The sequence below is a fragment of the Melanostigma gelatinosum genome (genome assembly GCF_949748355.1).
Source record: "Melanostigma gelatinosum genome assembly, chromosome: 6".
In the NCBI taxonomy this organism is placed as follows: Eukaryota; Metazoa; Chordata; class Actinopteri; order Perciformes; family Zoarcidae; genus Melanostigma; species Melanostigma gelatinosum.
In genome coordinates, this window is record NC_136639.1 from 9,287,180 (window position 1) to 9,304,793 (window position 17,614).

General features: G+C 44.7%; 1 protein-coding gene across 5 annotated transcripts in view; it reads left to right on the forward strand.

Moving 5' to 3' along the window:
• Positions 1 to 17,614, forward strand: part of arvcfb (ARVCF delta catenin family member b) — a 101,061-nt gene that overhangs the window by 34,571 nt on the left and 48,876 nt on the right. For all 5 annotated transcript variants that reach the window (XM_079271003.1, XM_079271002.1, XM_079271004.1 and 2 more), the window contains 3 exons: positions 1,387 to 2,027; positions 8,648 to 9,153; positions 16,882 to 17,065. In XM_079271003.1, coding sequence (XP_079127129.1) covers positions 1,387 to 2,027; positions 8,648 to 9,153; positions 16,882 to 17,065 — 1,331 coding nt within the window. The remainder of the gene's footprint in view (positions 1 to 1,386; positions 2,028 to 8,647; positions 9,154 to 16,881; positions 17,066 to 17,614) is intronic.

Here is a 17,614-nt window from a genome sequence, read left to right on the forward strand (position 1 = left end):
TCCCCTTGTGGCCCAGAGCATTAGGACTCATGCTATAGACAGAACAGCCAGTTTGGGTTCTTAACGCTGTGAATCCAGAGGATGAAAGCGAGATTGTTATTCGATAGACAGATAGACTTCAACTTTATTCATTCCAAGTCATACATGTGCTGTAGCTAATGTGAATCTAGCAAATGAGCTCTTTATTTGTAACTAGCACAAAGCCAAGGCAGAACGGCATCAGTAACAATGATGTAATGCTTCATTGTGGTTCCTTGATATTGTTACATGCCTTGGCGCGCTCCTGATTATAATCTAAATCATAGCATTGATGGAAAAAATAAAGAAAGCATATTACAATTAACAGGGCTGGTGTCGAAAATGAAACCCATCAGATTTCTTTTCTTCATTTCCCCGAGAAAATCTGAATGGCAGTCTTACGTCAAGTGGGAACGAACTGCGACACCTTGTCAGGCACGAATTGCATCAGACCTGCACCCCTGCGGATGACGATTCATTTTCATCAACCTCATTAATTTTGAAGATGAATTTATAGCCGTGGACAAAATAGCCAATTATCGTCCACGGCAGAATTCACTGGGCAGCAAATTGGTTTCTGTATGGGCGGAGAGCTCAGGGAGTGGAGTAGCTGTCTGCAATTCTCCAGTCAGACAGCCTCAGAGACAGCAGAGGAAGTGGAGTTATTTAGCTATAGGAAGACGTGAGCGACAGATGCATGCAGGTCTGGTTGTCACAGAGTGTGATGCTACCCTGTTCCCTTGGGGACGCAAAGGATTCAAGGTCCAGTAGAGCTGTAGCACTTCAAGATGGCTCTGTTACAGCACAATGCAGGAGACTCACTCAGACAGCCACTGTGTATATATGACATTTTGGGTTTAGATTTCATGTTTAATGCCTACAGATTTTTTTTTCACTTCATAATTCAAGGCAACACAAATTGATGACACGGGCCGAACAACTTTCAATTTGATGAACATAAAATTAGTCCCAATCAACTTCAGCATTAAAAAAACGATCTGCTTCACAAACCCATGATTTTATAAAACATCACTTTATGACATTTTAATGCAGCACAATGAAAAATGTAGTCACACCAATTCCAAAGTTTAATTGAATTAACACAAATTGAGTTTCCCTCTGCATTAGGTTTAAAATGCATGTTTTAATGTTAACAACAAGAATCTAAATTTGCATTTACTTTCCATTTATCAAGTTTATTTGCCTGCCTGCCTCTTTCTAACACGGTGGCCTAATTGAACAGCTGGAGAGGCCAGTCTTTGTTGAGTGGAGAGCATGGTTTGCTGCATACCTGCAGCCTGAATTTAATATCACTCTGTCACGCTGATGCCACCCTGTCTGACGGCTGTGTCTGTTCCCCTCTTACAGGTGACTAAGATGGTGAAGACGGTGACCACGCGGACGGTGCGCCAGGTGCCCCTGGGGCCCGACGGCTTGCCCCTGCCTGAAGGCTCGTCTCCACTGGGCAGCTACACCGACTCCATCGACCGGCGCTACATGAAGAACGGAGGGGACCGCTTCATCACCCCTCAAGCGACCTCCACCCTGACGCGCTCCTACAACAACTCCTACAACGATTCATATGGAGAAACTCCCGAGAGCCAGTACGTCCGCCACTACGGCCTGCACGATGGCTACGCCGATTTGACTGAGAACTACGGCAGCCTGTCACGGGGCGTCAACTTCCGGCCGCCGCGCTACCCCTACCTGCCCAACAGCTACCGGCCGGAGAACAGCTACACGCTGCCTATTCGCAAGGATGACTACGGCCATGTGGCCCAGCCCCAGGTGCCCATGGGTAGCAGCACTGTGGATCTGAACCGCTCGCAGCCAGAGCGCTTCCAGGCCGAGCCATATGGCCTGGAGGATGATCGCCGCAGCTTGGGCCCTGAAGAGGAGGAGCCATACGAGCTGGAGCCCGACTATTCCACCGCCAACCGCCGCACCCTGCAGGGGGCCAACCGGGGTCGCACCCACCGGGAACCCCTTCGTGATATGCCCCGAGTCAGGTGAGGATCAATGCAAAATAACTTGAGAGAGCCAAGGTTTGCCTTTAAACAGGAAACAGATGAATCTGCATAAAAGTAATTTTTACACACCAGTATAAACGTATACTTAAAAACCTGACAGATTGTGTCGGAGGATTCAGGCTACTGGCAGGAGATAATGGTTTTGTGAAGATGTGCGTGTTCCTACAGTGTGCATGTTATTCTTTCTGAGTTGGACAGTGAGTTCTTATGCACAAGCGCAGGCTTTGCCTTGATATGAGAGGAGATCATCTTGTTAAGATTAGAGAGAATAAAGAATGCTTGTCTTGCTCTCTCCATGAAATAGACTACGCTACACTGAGCGCAAGTAAACAGATGTCTCTTCTCCTTCAGCAACTTGCTTGAGAAAGGAAGTGAGGAAAAAACAAGGTTTTGTGCAACCTTTGTTGAGATGAGTATAACCCCTGGCTCCAGCCGACAGGAAAGAAAAGCATGTTCGCCTCCAACAATAATTGTCTCTTAATAGTTTCCAATCATTCCATTGCTGCCCAAAGGGAGGCCTGGGAAAAATGTCCACCTTGAAGTAAATTGAAGCAGAGATTTGAAGTTGATAAGTGCGTTTGAAAGCAGAAGGATGTTTTTAAAAGGTGCAAAATCCGAGATTGGGAGCATCTCGACTGCCTCTCAGTGGCACGACATGACAGAGCTAACAGTGTTTACCTGAGGGGGGAACGGGGTACTAAGCTTCTGCAGCAACGCTGTCGTGTGACTGCTGTACGTGGGGCACGCCCACATTGACTCACGTGCAATAAAAGCATGCATGGCCCGGCCCGGCTATGTCAACAAAATAAGGAGAGGCTCGAATAACAACACACAGAATCTTAAATATAGCTGCTTTAAGTTATCGGCACGTTTCTGTCAATCTCGGTGTGAAACGTGTGGGCCAGAAGCCAAATGTAAAGGAATATAACAGAGGGGGTCTAGAGGCAGGAACGAGCAAGACAGGAAATATTGTGTATCTGTGTGTGTGTGTGTGTGTGTGTGTGTGCTTTTTGTCACGGTCAAAGGTGACAGTCTATGCTGGCCTTCCGGCTTCATGACAGCGTGTAAGTTTAGCTTTTTGACCCGTCTTAATTCAGGTTATGTACACAGTCATGCGTTCACAGGCCCCTGGATTGAGGTGCATGTGGAGAAATGCAGATTCCTAATCTGATTCTGTCTCTACACTATTTTTGACTTGGCTCTGACACTCACACACACACAGTATATTTCTCTCTCTCTCACACACACACACTCTCTCTCTCTCTGTCTCACACACTCACACACCACACACACTCGATAACAATCCACATTTTCTGAAAATGAGTCACTCCCCCATCCGCCTAGTGAGAGGCGCTTGCTGTGACAGGCAATTTGTAGCCTGCCTTACATGTGTCACACCACAGCCCTAACAGCCACATACACCCTTTCACACACACACACACACACACACACACACACACACACACACACACACACACACACACACACACACACACACACACACACACACACACACACACTGACAGCCGCTAACATGAATGCATAAACACAAGCACATATGTTTGAAGCCACTCTTGACTGGCTGCTCAGCTCCCTTTCTAATTACAGCAGGAAATATACACCAAATATTTCCTCCTATCTCCTCTCCTCCTGCACTCAAATCAGTTGACATCAAAACATCAGCAGAATGTGAGCATTTTCTCCTCTGACAGTCAGCCCTCCCAGAGTGCCCGGGCTCTCCTGTGCACTCATACTGCAATTACTATACTTCCAAGAAGGGAGCAGCGACTCCAAAGTGCTGTAATGAATCTGGGTATTAAAGCGGTTTAATTACAGCTTATCATTGCATTGCAAGTCTTCAATTATGCTCCAACAGAGAATGTAGACGTTTAGTGCTAAACCGGCTTCCTGCATCGGCGGCAAACACTCATTTTGTCACCGCCGTCGTGTGTCAGGAACGATGACGTGTCATTTTGTGATGGACGTCTTTGGATGTGTGAGCATGCCTCATTCTTGGATTTTAGTGTCAACATAGCTCATGTACACTAATGTCTAGCTCTCATGCAGAGGCCTCCATACAGGTCACCAGGGGTCACCGCATGGTTTCATCAGTATGAAAATGATGTCATACGGTTTTTGGAAAGTGGTACTCAAGGCTCTCCACCAAACACCAAATTAGAATATCTTTTGGTCACAATTTCTGAATATATGTTCTGATGTATTTCTCATGAATCTAAATGCAGATTAAGGTCTATTTCAATGTCACTTAGATAATTTCTTCTTGCTGGACCCTGTTAGCAGTTTGGACATGCTGCAGAGCATGATAGGATGTTATAATGCATTATAACAATGCAGTATGGAGGCATTTATTATGTATCTCAGGTTTTTCCTTTATCGCTGTCTGTAATAGGGTAGTGCAAATGATTGGAACACACAGTGTTACTACATCAGAGGTAAGAGGTGGTCGTGTTTCAAGGGCCTCATGAGTATCTCTTTACCACTGTGTTACCAGACAAACACGATTTCTTTCATCTGTTGATGAGAAACGCTCGATAAAGATGAGAGGATTTGATTAAAACACATTTGTCAAGGCACTCAAAGTAGATATTTGTCCTTCTTTTCTATTTAGAAAGAAGTATCCATTAAACTGCAATGGAATGCATGTTTATATGATGTAGACTGCTTTTTTAAAAATCTGCATGTCTTGGATTGTTCTTTCACAGAACTTTTTCATTGGTCAGCATTCATTTTTCCTGCCATAAAACCACTCAAAAAGGTTATTATTTACCTCAACAGGATATAAGTGCCTTGCTTAAAGGCAGCAGGAATGAAGCTTGTAATGAACATGTCTGTTACCTTGCTCTCTCTCTCTCTCCTGTCCTTCCCACTGCCTGGATGTGAGTGCATCTTACTCCCTTTCCCCCGATCCCAACCCATCCTTTATGTGTGTGTGTGTGTGTGTAAAAGAGAACTTTCGTGTGTGTAGTGTGTGGTGTGTGTGTGTGTGTCCTAATGCCAGCGTGATTAATAGCTGCTTTTGAACTCTGCCAGACTACAGCGGCGTCTTTAAGCCAATCTCTAATGGCTCATCTCTCCTTGGGCGACCTGTTCTGCTGCACCTGCCCACCTGCATTCAGGGGTCACTACACACACACACACACACACACACACACACACACAGAGACATATAAACACACACATAAGTACTCACATTTACTCATCCCTTAATTGAGGGGGGATTCTCATTCTAATTCATGTGTGTCTTGTGGAAGTGATCCGGCCCCGCTGTTCATATCCAATCCCGTCAAGAGACTTTCACTGGGAGCCATGTAGTCCGTTTACTATAATACTTCCCCTGTGTGATGTTTGAGGTTCTTCAGAAGCATCTCCTAAATTACTAAATCATAGAAGAAACTTCTCCTCTAATTGGATGTAAACAAACAGTGGTGGCAGTGGATCATGCCATCGAAACAGGAAATTAGAAAGTGGCAAGACATAAACTCTCAAGCTTTGCTGCTTATAATCTCTATTCTTTCTTCTCTGTCCTGCAAAGGCTCTTGTGCATCATAAAAAAAAATGACTGCCAATAATTCAAAATGAACAAGATGCCTGGCAGGAGTAGTCAGCCATAAACGCCACAGAAATGTAAAGTGTACATATGAGATGCAAACATCTTGTTGCGAGCGTCTAATCCTCTTCATTTGGCCTCCTTTCATGGGCCTGCAGCAGCAGAAGAGGGTCAGGCACGGCCGCGATTCAAGGATGATGAAAATAATTGACAGAAGATGAAGGGAAGGAAGAATAGCGAGGATGTGACCAAGTCCGGATAAATAAAACGAGTGCTGACGTTTGCCGACACGCACGCATCTCGTGTCGACTGTATCTGTTTGTCTTTTATTCTACTCTTTGTGTCTTTGAGCAAAACAAGCGCACACAGAAATAGCCCCGGACATTTAGCAGCTCGATTAACACGAGGAGAGTGATCTGCCGTAATCACGCTCGGCGCATTGGCGTCTGCAGACGGAGAGCCTCTTTCACATCCTGTGAACACACCCCTCCCTGTACACACAATGGCGGCAATTTAAATGCAAATCCTGACATTCCCATCACTCAGCTGCAGGACAAAACGCTTTACCAAAAGCCCCGGCCGCATCGGTTCAGATCTAAATGAGCCGCGATCTGCACAACTGTGCATCTCATCTGTGTGTTGAAGTGTGTCTGTGAGAGAAAGTGTGCGAGGAACATAGTGTGACAGATAATGAGAGAGGAAGTCAAAGAGAGTGAGCGATGCCGTGCACGAGATAGATGCTGGTTATGTATTCCGCTCCATTTGAAGGAGATGATGGCGAGATTGTGTACTGCCCTTTCTTTAGGAGGGTTATTCCTGCCTCCTTGCCTTTGTCATGTCCAATATCCCGCAGCTATCGAAGAGCTGCTTGATGGCCTGCGAGCGTGGCGGTGTGTGTTTGTATGTCGTGTACACAAGGAAGCATTCAGTAACCACCAGCACGTGCAAACATACTCGCAAATTTCCATCTCGTTTCCACGCAGTCCGTCATGCAGCTCAGTGTTTTCGCCAAACCTCGGAGCTGCAGTCGTCCTCCGAATGATGTGCTGTAATGAGGCTTATTTGGTTACATGCTGCCTGTAGAGGTTTGTGGCTCTCCAACATGGTCCACAAAGCTGGAAAAAACAACTTCCAAAAGTCAAATGATAGGTTAAATGTTTTGGTCATGAGGAACGCCTGTGTGTAAAGGCATTAGACCCGCAGAGTCACAGCTGTTCGTGACATGTGCCCACGACACCCAAAGCTTGTCCGGCAAAGCTTTGCCATTCAGCGCCGGGGTTCTTTGTACTTTGCTGTATTCAACTGCTGTGGGGCCTCACTCCATCGCTATTAATCCTCTTTCCCTCCATCTGAATAGAGGTTTTAGTATCTCGTTACATTGCTCGGGCAGGACTTTTTCTCCCAGTTCATTTTGCATTGATTTCCTTGGCAGTAAAATGCACAGTCGTGCCATTAACGCCAATATGTTACTGCAAGGTTTGTGAAAAAGAATAATCAACAGAGGAAAACACCCCCCCCCCCCCTCCCCAGCATGCCTGGGAAGAACTGTAAAAACACGTAATTAACATAAAACTCATTAAAATTACAGCTCGGTCTGGAATTCCCTGCCAACCGCCGCCGTTGGCCACCATTTTGTTGTACCACCAACCACCATACATCAAAGATGGCGAGAGGGGACCAGCTGAATTATGTAACGAAGATAAACAAGTCTCAAGCTGTGGGGTGGGCGGGGGGGGAGGGAGGATATGATAAAGGCTGTGCATAAGTACACAACCCTAATTAAATTCCTCTCCCCGTGTCATAACTTCCCACACCAAATATTCCACCATCCTTTTATGCGACTCAGTGGTTCGTGTTCAAAAAGAATCTTTCTCCAAACAAGTTTCAGAAATATTCTTTGAAACTTTGTGCCAATGTGACTCTCCTGACTCCATCCTCGGGGTTGGTCCTTAAAGTGAGAAATCGCTGCAATGATTAAAGAGTCTTAACTAAAATAAGTAGCCTGCACTGTCGAAAGAAGCAACAAATGACCTGTCGTTGGAATTGAGTGCCACATTCTTTTGCTCATCACTCGAACAGAGAATTGATGAAGATGCCGTCAGAGTAAAGAATTTAAGAGAGCGTAGATCACAGACACAGAGATTTATTGAAGGGCACCCTCTGTGAACCCACAAAAAGAAACTCCCTTCTTCCTCCCCCAGAGGACAGCACTTATTTCCCTCATGGAAAATGATCTCAATGCAGTACCCAGCCCTAACGCCAGTGGTGATAATGAGGCTAATGCTAGCAGAGAGGTCCCAGAGAGATGGACATTTTAGCAACTGCATGCTGGTGTTCAGCTCTGTGAACAGACGGAGCCCTGGGGGCACCACCACACGTACTCATAGTCCTCCCTGGGGGGACAGCACAGCTCTTTTCTGTGTGCTCCCTGTGGGACATAAAATCCCTTCTCTACTATATATGGTGGCTTCCTAAAAAAAAAATCAAATCTTCACAAGACTTTCTTTCAAAGCTTTTCCTTTGGTGTTGCCTTTGTCTCCGTTTATTTGTGAACCGCCTGGTTTTTCTTTGTGCAATCTTTTTCTGTCTCTCAATCATTCCCTCTAAGACTTTATGTTTGTTGATGTCTGACATGTTTGCTGCTACCACCTGACAGGGAGGAATAATAAGCGGAATGTTGCTTACCTTATCACTGTTATTGCAGGGGATTGCCGCCGCGGCCCCTTTGACAGACCGCTTAATAACAGATCCAAAGCACAGATCACCATGTGTCCGCCCTCACGCTCTGTCCTTCACTTCTTCCCTTTTTCTTTTTTCCTCCATCACCCACAACTTCCCACCTCTCAGTCACCCTGTCCTCTGCTTTTCCTTTTCTCCTCATTAGTCTCCGGCTCTCACCTCAGTTGGCTTCTCTCAAAAGTCTTTACCCCGGCTGTCTAATTCTTCTCCCAGACAAATCTGTCTGAGTCGCCTTCACTTTTCCTCGTCCATCTCCCTTGTGCTCACCGTCCTCTCCTCTTTCGTCTTCCAGAGGGTACCCGGACGAAGCCATTGAGCCAGAGCTGATCGATGAGCGCCACCCTTACATCCATGGCATGTATTCGGCGCCGCTGGCCCTGCCGGAGAGGGGGAGCATGGCCAGTCTGGACCGCATGGGCGGCCGCCGCTCACCGTCCGTTGACAGCATGCGGAAGGACCCGCGCTGGCGTGACCCAGACCTCCCCGAGGTCATCGCCATGCTGGGCCACCCCATTGACCCGGTCAAGTCCAACGCCGCCGCCTACCTGCAGCACCTGTGCTACGAAAATGACAAGATCAAGAAGGATGTGCGTCAGCTGAAGGGGATTCCTGTTCTGGTGGGGCTTCTGGACCACCCCAAACCAGAAGTCCACCGCAAGGCTAGCGGCGCCCTGCGCAACATCTCCTACGGCAAGGACAATGACAACAAGGTGGCCATCAAGATCTGCGACGGCATCCCGGCACTCGTCCGCCTGCTGAGGAAGACCAACGACATGGAAGTTCGAGAGCTCATCACCGGTAAGAACAAATATTTCCATAATAAACTCTCCAAATAATGTGACGAGGCTCATCCGAAATGACACAAAATAAAGTCTCCTTTTTAGATTGTTCATCAATACAGATGCTTTTTAGAAGTCATCGGGCAGCAAAACCATCTATTTAAATGCGTGATCGATTTTAAAAAAGTGAAAAAAAACAAAGCAAATGATCGTCTCCACTTTGCTCCTGATGAAAACATTTTCTGAACGTAGCAGGAACAGACGCACTTTGGGAGATGAGATTGTTGCATGGCTGGGCAATTATTATTGTTTCCTGTCTGGGAAGGATGTCATGGCGATATTATCATATCATGTTTCAGTTTTACACATGACAGTTGGGTGTCATTCAAATATTAATGTCTGTAATTTTGCCTACATTTTCCTTATTTCCTCCAATACCGTGACTTTATTTGTCTCACCCTCTTCACACATATTATTTGAAATGAAGTGCTCTGGATGTGTTTGATTGCATTTCACAAGTCAGAGATCATTTACAGTTGCCTTGTCAAAGGTAAAGGATTCTTACATCATGAGAAAACCGCCAGCATAGCACTGTTGCAGCCAAGGCTGCCGGCTGTGTTCTCCATTATCTGTAGGGTTCCTCTCTCTGCTGCCGAATCAGTCCCGACTCTCTTTCTCTTAAAGCAAGTATAAAGTGCTGCTTTGAAGCCTTTTAAGCTGATACGATAGCACCTTAGTATGCCAGTCCTTTCCAATCACTGGCAGCATACTTCCCATCACTCATATATTCTGTCTGGGAACATACAGAGTCGGCTGCCATAATCCCATACTCTGCATAGCAATGCAGGGCTGAGTCATACTATGTTAAGAAGAGGTTTTTTTTGTGGTTTCCACACATCATTATTTTTTGCAACAGCTCACAGTGAACTATCTTCTCATCTCCCACCATTTACATTGTACGATTAATCTGTGCCCCGGCGTCCCGTATGGAAAGATGCAACTCTCGCTGAATTAGCATTGGATGGGGAAGCTCCCCATATGCTAGTGAGGGAGATAACAAAGCTGTAATTCAGAGCTTTAATCAGCCACTCAACGGGACTATAGTGGTGTATGTGTGTGTGTGTCTTCTCAAGTGCTCAGCTAATCCCCAACATGATTGCGTTGACCTGACACACTTTGGCTGGCGTGCACGCTCCGCCTGTCGGAGAAGGGGCTTTTGTTTTCAGTGCACACGTATATGAAAAATGAGAACTACTTTAAAGCGAGATGCTTGATCTTTTCGAAGTGCAGTATATGTACTAACCCAAGACATAAAAGGGAGTTACTTTTTAGGTCATTTTACAGTTTAGGGAAGTGGAAGTTTTGGTAGCTATCAATGGTTTATAGCTGGATGTCATTTAGCGAAGATATGTTGCTGTAAAGAGTGAATTCGAATATTGACAGCTTCAATCCAGAGGTAGTGATAGTGATACCAGTCGTTTAAAAATCACGCTTGTTGAGCTGTAGTGTGCATCCATGCATAAGTGTGTGTGTGAGAAGCTTTCCTTTGCTGTGACAGAGATGTCGCGGTGAGCGATGACTGTGCCGCAGCAGAAATGATTGCCTTTACAGCACCATGTTGCTCCCCATCGTAGCTAAAAATAACCCTGCACCACAAGACAAGGAGGACGGAATGGAGGGAGGCCTTTTTGTTTTTTCTCCTCACTCATTATGCACCCTCCTTCACTCAATCTATTTTTTTTTTTTTTACTTCTGCATTCATTATATACAGTCTGTCTCTAGGTTTAGGTTTCCGTTGCCAGTGCTCTGGCCCCAGTTAAAACAGGCCAGTCACAATGCAAGCTCAGCTCAGAGCCTCAGCCCATGTGGCTGGAATTGGCCGTGTTTTTCTATGGGTTTTAAATATAGGCCCCTTTTCTTAGTCTATGTGTTTTAAGAGTTTTCTGTTGGAGTTTGTAAAACCACAGAGAGCTCTGTTTTCTGCAGGGGGAAACGGGTGACGTGGAAGGAACCAAGTGGTTTTACTTTCCAACACACAAGGCAGGCAGACCAGTCGGTGATATTTTTAGAGCTTTGTTCCGTTCAGAGTAATTATATTTCCCCTCCTGGTAGGCTCTGGGCTGTTTGTGCCCTCCAGCAATTCCCTCTCTGGAAATGTAGATTATTAAGCGGATTTGTCTCCTGTTTCTCCTGCAGGAGATGTCTGTGTTTTGTGGCCTGACACTGAGGCAGGTGTCTTGCTTTGTCGTTTGGATGAAAAATGCATATGGAGCAAGTTGGCAGGCCTTACAGCTAAGAGAGATGATGTCTAGACACACATCTGTGCCAAGAATTTGTGGTCTGAGTTTAACATAATATATACAGCACTATTTAGAGGATGTTTTGGACTAAAGAACCTCAACGTTGTCTAAGTACATTTCAGTTTTAACACCGAAGGCCTCGCAGAACTGGAACCGTACACAGGACATCAATTGTCAGCTGTGGGATTAAACAAAACCGCAAACAATATGTTGCACAGACATTTAGTGTTTTAAAATGTTCCTGTCTTGAAGCTATAAACACTGCATTGTTATGTTATTACCTTATACATTGGTAACAGCTAATACGTTGCCTATTTACACATGCATCAGGTATTGTACGGATCAACACGGATCATTTCTGAGAAGGGCAACATACCTGAGGCCCCCCAACATCAGCCATGAAACCACCTGCTGCTCATCATTGGTGTATATATATATGTGCTTGTGTCAGTGTGTATGTATGTGAGCATATTGCACAATTCGCCGAGTCCTTCCTTTCAATCAACTTCTTCCTCGGGATCGACCTCAGCACCCTGCCTGGTGGTCCCTCCCAAATACACATACATGCACACATTATTTAAGTGGTTGTTTAGGAGGAGACAACCGTGAGTTCACTTGCTGAGGCCTCCTCCTCTTCCTCCTTCTTTAGCACTAAGAGCTTGGTGGAGAGCATAAGGGGTGGGAGGAAGGAGGAGGCGAAGGAGGAGAACAGTAATAGGCAGAACTAAATGAATAGCCCTGCTAGAAGAGCAACATATCTGCCAGTGGTGACTGGAAAATTGAATTAGCCTTAGCCTCAGCTCCAGTCCTGGTCCCAGTTCACCCAGCCCTCACATCCCTCCCATGGATCAGAGGAGAGGGGGATGTAAAGGAAAGTAAAATGAACAAAAAGAGAACCAGGAGGAAACATTTGGTTAAAACTCAGCTCACAACTTGAATCTTTTGCTCCCCATCTTGTCATTTAGGTTTTAAGCTAAGCGTTGTTAGGATTTGTCGAGCTCTTACAAATCAAAACTGTCTGTTTGTGAATGATTGAAGAGGCAGTTAATGATATTCAACTCACCCTCTGGCTGGATTGGATTTAAGACAAAAGAAAAGAGAGGCGATTCACAGGCTGATGGGAAAAGAGACAGATTGTTGTTACATGCAGGTTCTTCATAGCCTTTCCTACAGTTTCCCTCTCAGGAATAGAAGCATAGTGTCTGCAATGTATACACGCTTTCTCAGAACTCTTTGGGGATGTTTTTGTAGCTGAATGAGTTCTGTTTACAGGAATATATCACAATATATTTTACAACTTATTTCGCACATTCTGCTCCTTAGATGGTTTCCTTCACGGCCAGCTCAACCAGACTGTTTACCCCTTCAGAACTTTTCTCAGCAGATAAACAACATGAATAAACCAGATAGGAATAACATTTTAAGATCTTGAAAGCAGTTGGACTTAGTTATTGAAGGCTATGGCAAAGTCTTGGACTGTTTCGTTATGGCCCTGCTGGGAAACCTGACTTTACTGGACAACAAACTTGTGAGAAAAGTGACAATATAAGTTAAAATCATCCGTATTACAACTTCCCCATGGGAAGTAACATCCTGGATGCATTAAGATCTTATTGCCAAAGCCTCCATGCAGATGGATTAACAAATCCATAGTAAGATATAGTCCAGGTGTAACAGGAGCCTTTGTCATCACACATGCACGGTATCTGCCTCAGTGGCACGAGACAGCGGGACGTTCCCAATCCACCTTCCTCCGACAAGCTGACAGAGGACAGCAAATAGACTAAACCTGATATAGAGTCACTGGCCTGAAACAGTGGCGGGATGGAGATCGTCACTCTGCCACCTTAAATAACGCTGTGTCTGTGGGCTGTATGCCTGTCGTTCATGATGGATCACAGCCACCCACAAAGACATGCCTTAGCCTCCCCTCTGGCATATGTGATCAGCGTAGAGCTGACTGAATTCACGGCATGAGCAATGTTTCAGTTGTAGGACCGGAGGTGATTTGGCCTCCCTGGTACTAAGTATTTCCCATGCAGTGTGTGACACTCTTTATGTGCTGACTGTTGCCCGTCACAGGTAAAGCTGATGCTGATGGAGGTGATCAAGCCGTCAGCCTGGCAGGCAGGCATGCCATCATACACACACACCACAAGAGCACATTTGTTGTTGATGTGCTTCATGCCTGGGTGCTGATACTTCCTCTCATACGCTCTCATGCTTGTGGTTCAAATAAAGGACAAAATTGACCCTGTAAAAAAGAGAGTGGCGAAAATATGCTCCAGGGAAGGAGTGGGCGGTTTACTAAAAACAATACTTTCGGAGGGCCAAAAGTCAAATCAGACTTTAAAAGAGCAATTACGACAGTGCGAAATACATATAGTAAACTCAATAAAATAGCAAAAATCCACCTTTTTCTTTTTCTGTTTCACTTTTTAAGATGACTCCCCTGCTCTTTTGCAACAAAAACAAATCACATCTTGTTAACTTGTTCTCATTTGGATTTCATTGTGTTGGGTCATTCATTTGCGATGAACTCATAATTCTCAAAAATGAAACGTTGTCTCTCTCACTCCTGCCTGTATGCAGATATGTTTAAATGCATGAGCTACGACTGTGCGCCACAGAAAGTTTAGTTATTGCTTTGACTGCTGCACTACCAGAAATAACTTGAATGAGTCAACCTCATGTCAACCATTGTCGGTGAGCAATGTGAAGTTCTCTGTGATACCTGATGTCTTTGGTACCAAGGGAAAACTGTAATTAGAGTAGAAGTACACTAAGAAACAAAAGAAAATCTATTTTAAATTTGTAGAGGTATGGAATTTACAGTAAACACAGCACAAAATTAAACCAGCCTTCATTCAGCAATGTAGTTACCTGAACATTGTTTGTTTAGAGCATCGGGGGCAGTTTGCCCTGGAATTAGCCTCTAATGTTTGAGCAATGTTTACTCTCTGGTCATGTTTGCCGAACAAGCTCTGTGAATCAGGTTTATTTAGTTTGTTATTAAACTTATTTGCTGTACATCAGCGACCAGGTACAAAATCCATTCATTAAAAAAAAAAAGAAAATATGCTTTGTTCCAGATTTTGCTAGGAGCTAATTTCTATCCGTAGGCATTGACAAAGACACAATAAGTGGATAGTTTGAGGTTATTGATGGGCATATAGGGATATATAAAGAGTGTAAGTATTGAATAAAATCACAGCACATCATTCACACTGTCCAAAATGTGAATTCTTCTCACTGAACTTCCAGTCCCATACACATGATCTGTTTAGCACACAGGATTGTATTAAGTTGGCTTGAGGCTTTAGTGTGTGTTCAATAGCCTGCATCACAATAAGGTGTTTGTGTGTGAAAGTGGCCCATGGAGCCTCACCTCAGCTTCCACATCTAATGGCCTCCCAGGAAGATACTGGTCGCCTGGTGGTCCGTGACGCACAGGAAGCCGGTCTAGTCACCGACCGGAACCACAGAGGGAATGGAGGTTACGATAGACTGTGATGGGCTTAAGTACAGCAAAGGTCGTGAGCCGCATTCAAATATCACACGAACACAGTATGCAGATTAGCCTAATACGTTTTATTTTTCCCTTTTCAATGTCTTGGCGAAGGAAACAAGTTTCCTGCAGGCCCAACCACACCAGAAGGAATGGATTTATTTTTAGCCCCGGCCTGTCCGCTGAGCCTTTTATTTATGATTTAATAGAGGAAATAATGACCATCTGGAAAATGTAAACTGTTTTAAAGAACGGGGCGAGACATTTTCATTGCCCTGCTAATGGTCTGGTATTGTGGGGCAAGAGGGAATCGCAGACTGTGGCTTTCTGCGTATGTATGTACGTGCACGAGTGTGTCAGGTCCTTTATGTCAGGCAAAGTGCATGCGTCTTTGAGCTCTCCTGCATCTGTTTGTTTAATCGTAATGCTGTAACTCCCAGTTGTTGTTCTCTTTGGACCAGGCGTTTTCAAACTGTGAGGCGTGGGACAGTGAACCGAGGGGGTGTGGAGGGAGAGACGTGAGGCAAAGTTACTGTGTGAGGCTAAAAGAACAGGAGCCTGCTGGTGTTCTAAACACAGCTGAAAGTTGGCTATTGAAGTCTGGACGGCTGATTTGGATCGTTCACCAACACGGCCAGCTGTCACAGTGGTGTGACACACAGCTCATGGAGCCAATGAAGGCTCAGGGACGGCAGTCGGGGGGCTGGACAGCTGCAGGGTCCACCGTGGTTTGGGGGTTGGAGAGAGCAGGTCCAATGTTGGTTGGTGGAGATTCCTTTTTTCCCCCTTTTCTTCCCACTTCGTTAGTTTGATATCTCTGTCCAACCAGGCTAGTCGATGTCCTTATTATTTCATTTTATTTACCATTTCCATCTCTGGCTTAGGAAGTGTAGCTTTCCTGCTAAATAAATGCCTGAATATCAAAAGAGAAAAGAAACAGTGAGATAAGTGATGAGAGACGAAGGCAGAGAGAGAGAGAGCGAGATCAGGATGATGCTATAATAAAAACAGAAACTCTGTCCACATCAAACATGGACTTCAAAGTTTCTTTTCTATTTTTGTTGTAATATTTTTGTTCTCCTCAAACCAGTCTGCCTCGCACCAGAGCTTCTGTGTCTCTGAGTGAAAACCCGTCTGATGCTGACGCTTTATCGCAGCCTTTTATTTTTGCGGGGTTTGGCTGCCTGGCTCTGCTGCCAACAATGTCCTCCGCTCTGCTTTGTCTGCCCGCCTCTGTTTTGTGAAACCTCAGGATGCACAGACCCAGCTCAATTTAGTTTACCTCTTCTGAAGAAGTATGCAAGAGGCTGCCTGTTAGAGAGATGTTCGGGTAAATAGAAAATGCTTTCTCCTGCTTGGATTGTTCAGATGAGAAAATAGAGCAGGTGATGGATACACGCTATTGAATACAGCATATGTATGCATTGAGGTCCAAGTGGTGTATTATTTCAAAAGTGATACTGCATTCGTCGAGAAATAAGATTAAGCATCGTAAGGTTACTTCCTGTAACCTCACTGTTCCAATAGCGATAGCATGAGAGTATTATAGAAATATCACAGTGAGTACTGTCCTCTATGAACTTTGTGTGGATTACAACATTGTGATAGTCAGCTAAGCCCTCGTGGGAAAATAATAAAACTATTACAGTTTGTTTTAATAATGTTCAATTTGACTTTTTCAAAAGTGGTGCACCTCCAATCTTAACGTGGTTTTGATTGTAATCCTAAAGTCTGCACTACAGTTTGTTTTGCCGCTATACAGCTGTCGTTATATTGCATCACTTCCACTCTCCTCCTCTTCCACCTTCCTCATCTTCTTTACTCCTCTTCTATCCTCCCTATTTCTCCTTATAATCCTCTTTCAAAATCACCTATTTCTTTCCCTTTCTATCACTATCCTCTTAATATCTCTTCTAATTTCTATTTAATTCCCCGACAGGAACCTTGTGGAATCTGTCGTCCTATGAACCCCTGAAGATGGTGATCATCAACCACGGCCTGCAGACCCTGACCAACGAGGTTATTATTCCCCACTCGGGTTGGGAGCACGAGCCAAACGAGGATTCAAAGCCCCGCGACGCCGAGTGGACCACCGTCTTCAAGAACACCTCCGGCTGCCTCAGGTAGGTTTAGACATGAATCAAGCTGATGTTGATATTATCAATAAATAGTGACTGAATTTAGCTACGGATTTTGAGATAAATGTTTCATTTTACAAGAATTTAATAACACTGGGTTTCAGTTTACGACTGTTTACAATAAATATGCTTTTGTTATTTAGACATGTGTACACAATAGAGTCAAACTCTAGAATAAACTTAAAATCTTGAATATTACAGGAAAAAGTATTCTGCAGATGTTCTAGTTGAGTCAAACTTCGTTGCAGGGAGATGGACTGAAAGATTGAAATCAATTTCAAATTCATCAAATTCAAATGTATATTTTTTGTGCTTTTAGCACCAAAAGCTGAGTCCCATTATATTGGAGAGCAGGCACACGTGTATATGGCCGATACCTCCATAACTAGGCGACTCAGACCAAAACGATCTAGATTGATGTATAGCACTGCAGGTAGGAGACAAGAAGAAAAGTATATATTTTTGACTTTGGGGTTTGTTAAATGACAAAGATGCAGAACAAAGAAGGGCAATGAGGCGTGGCATTGTTTCCAG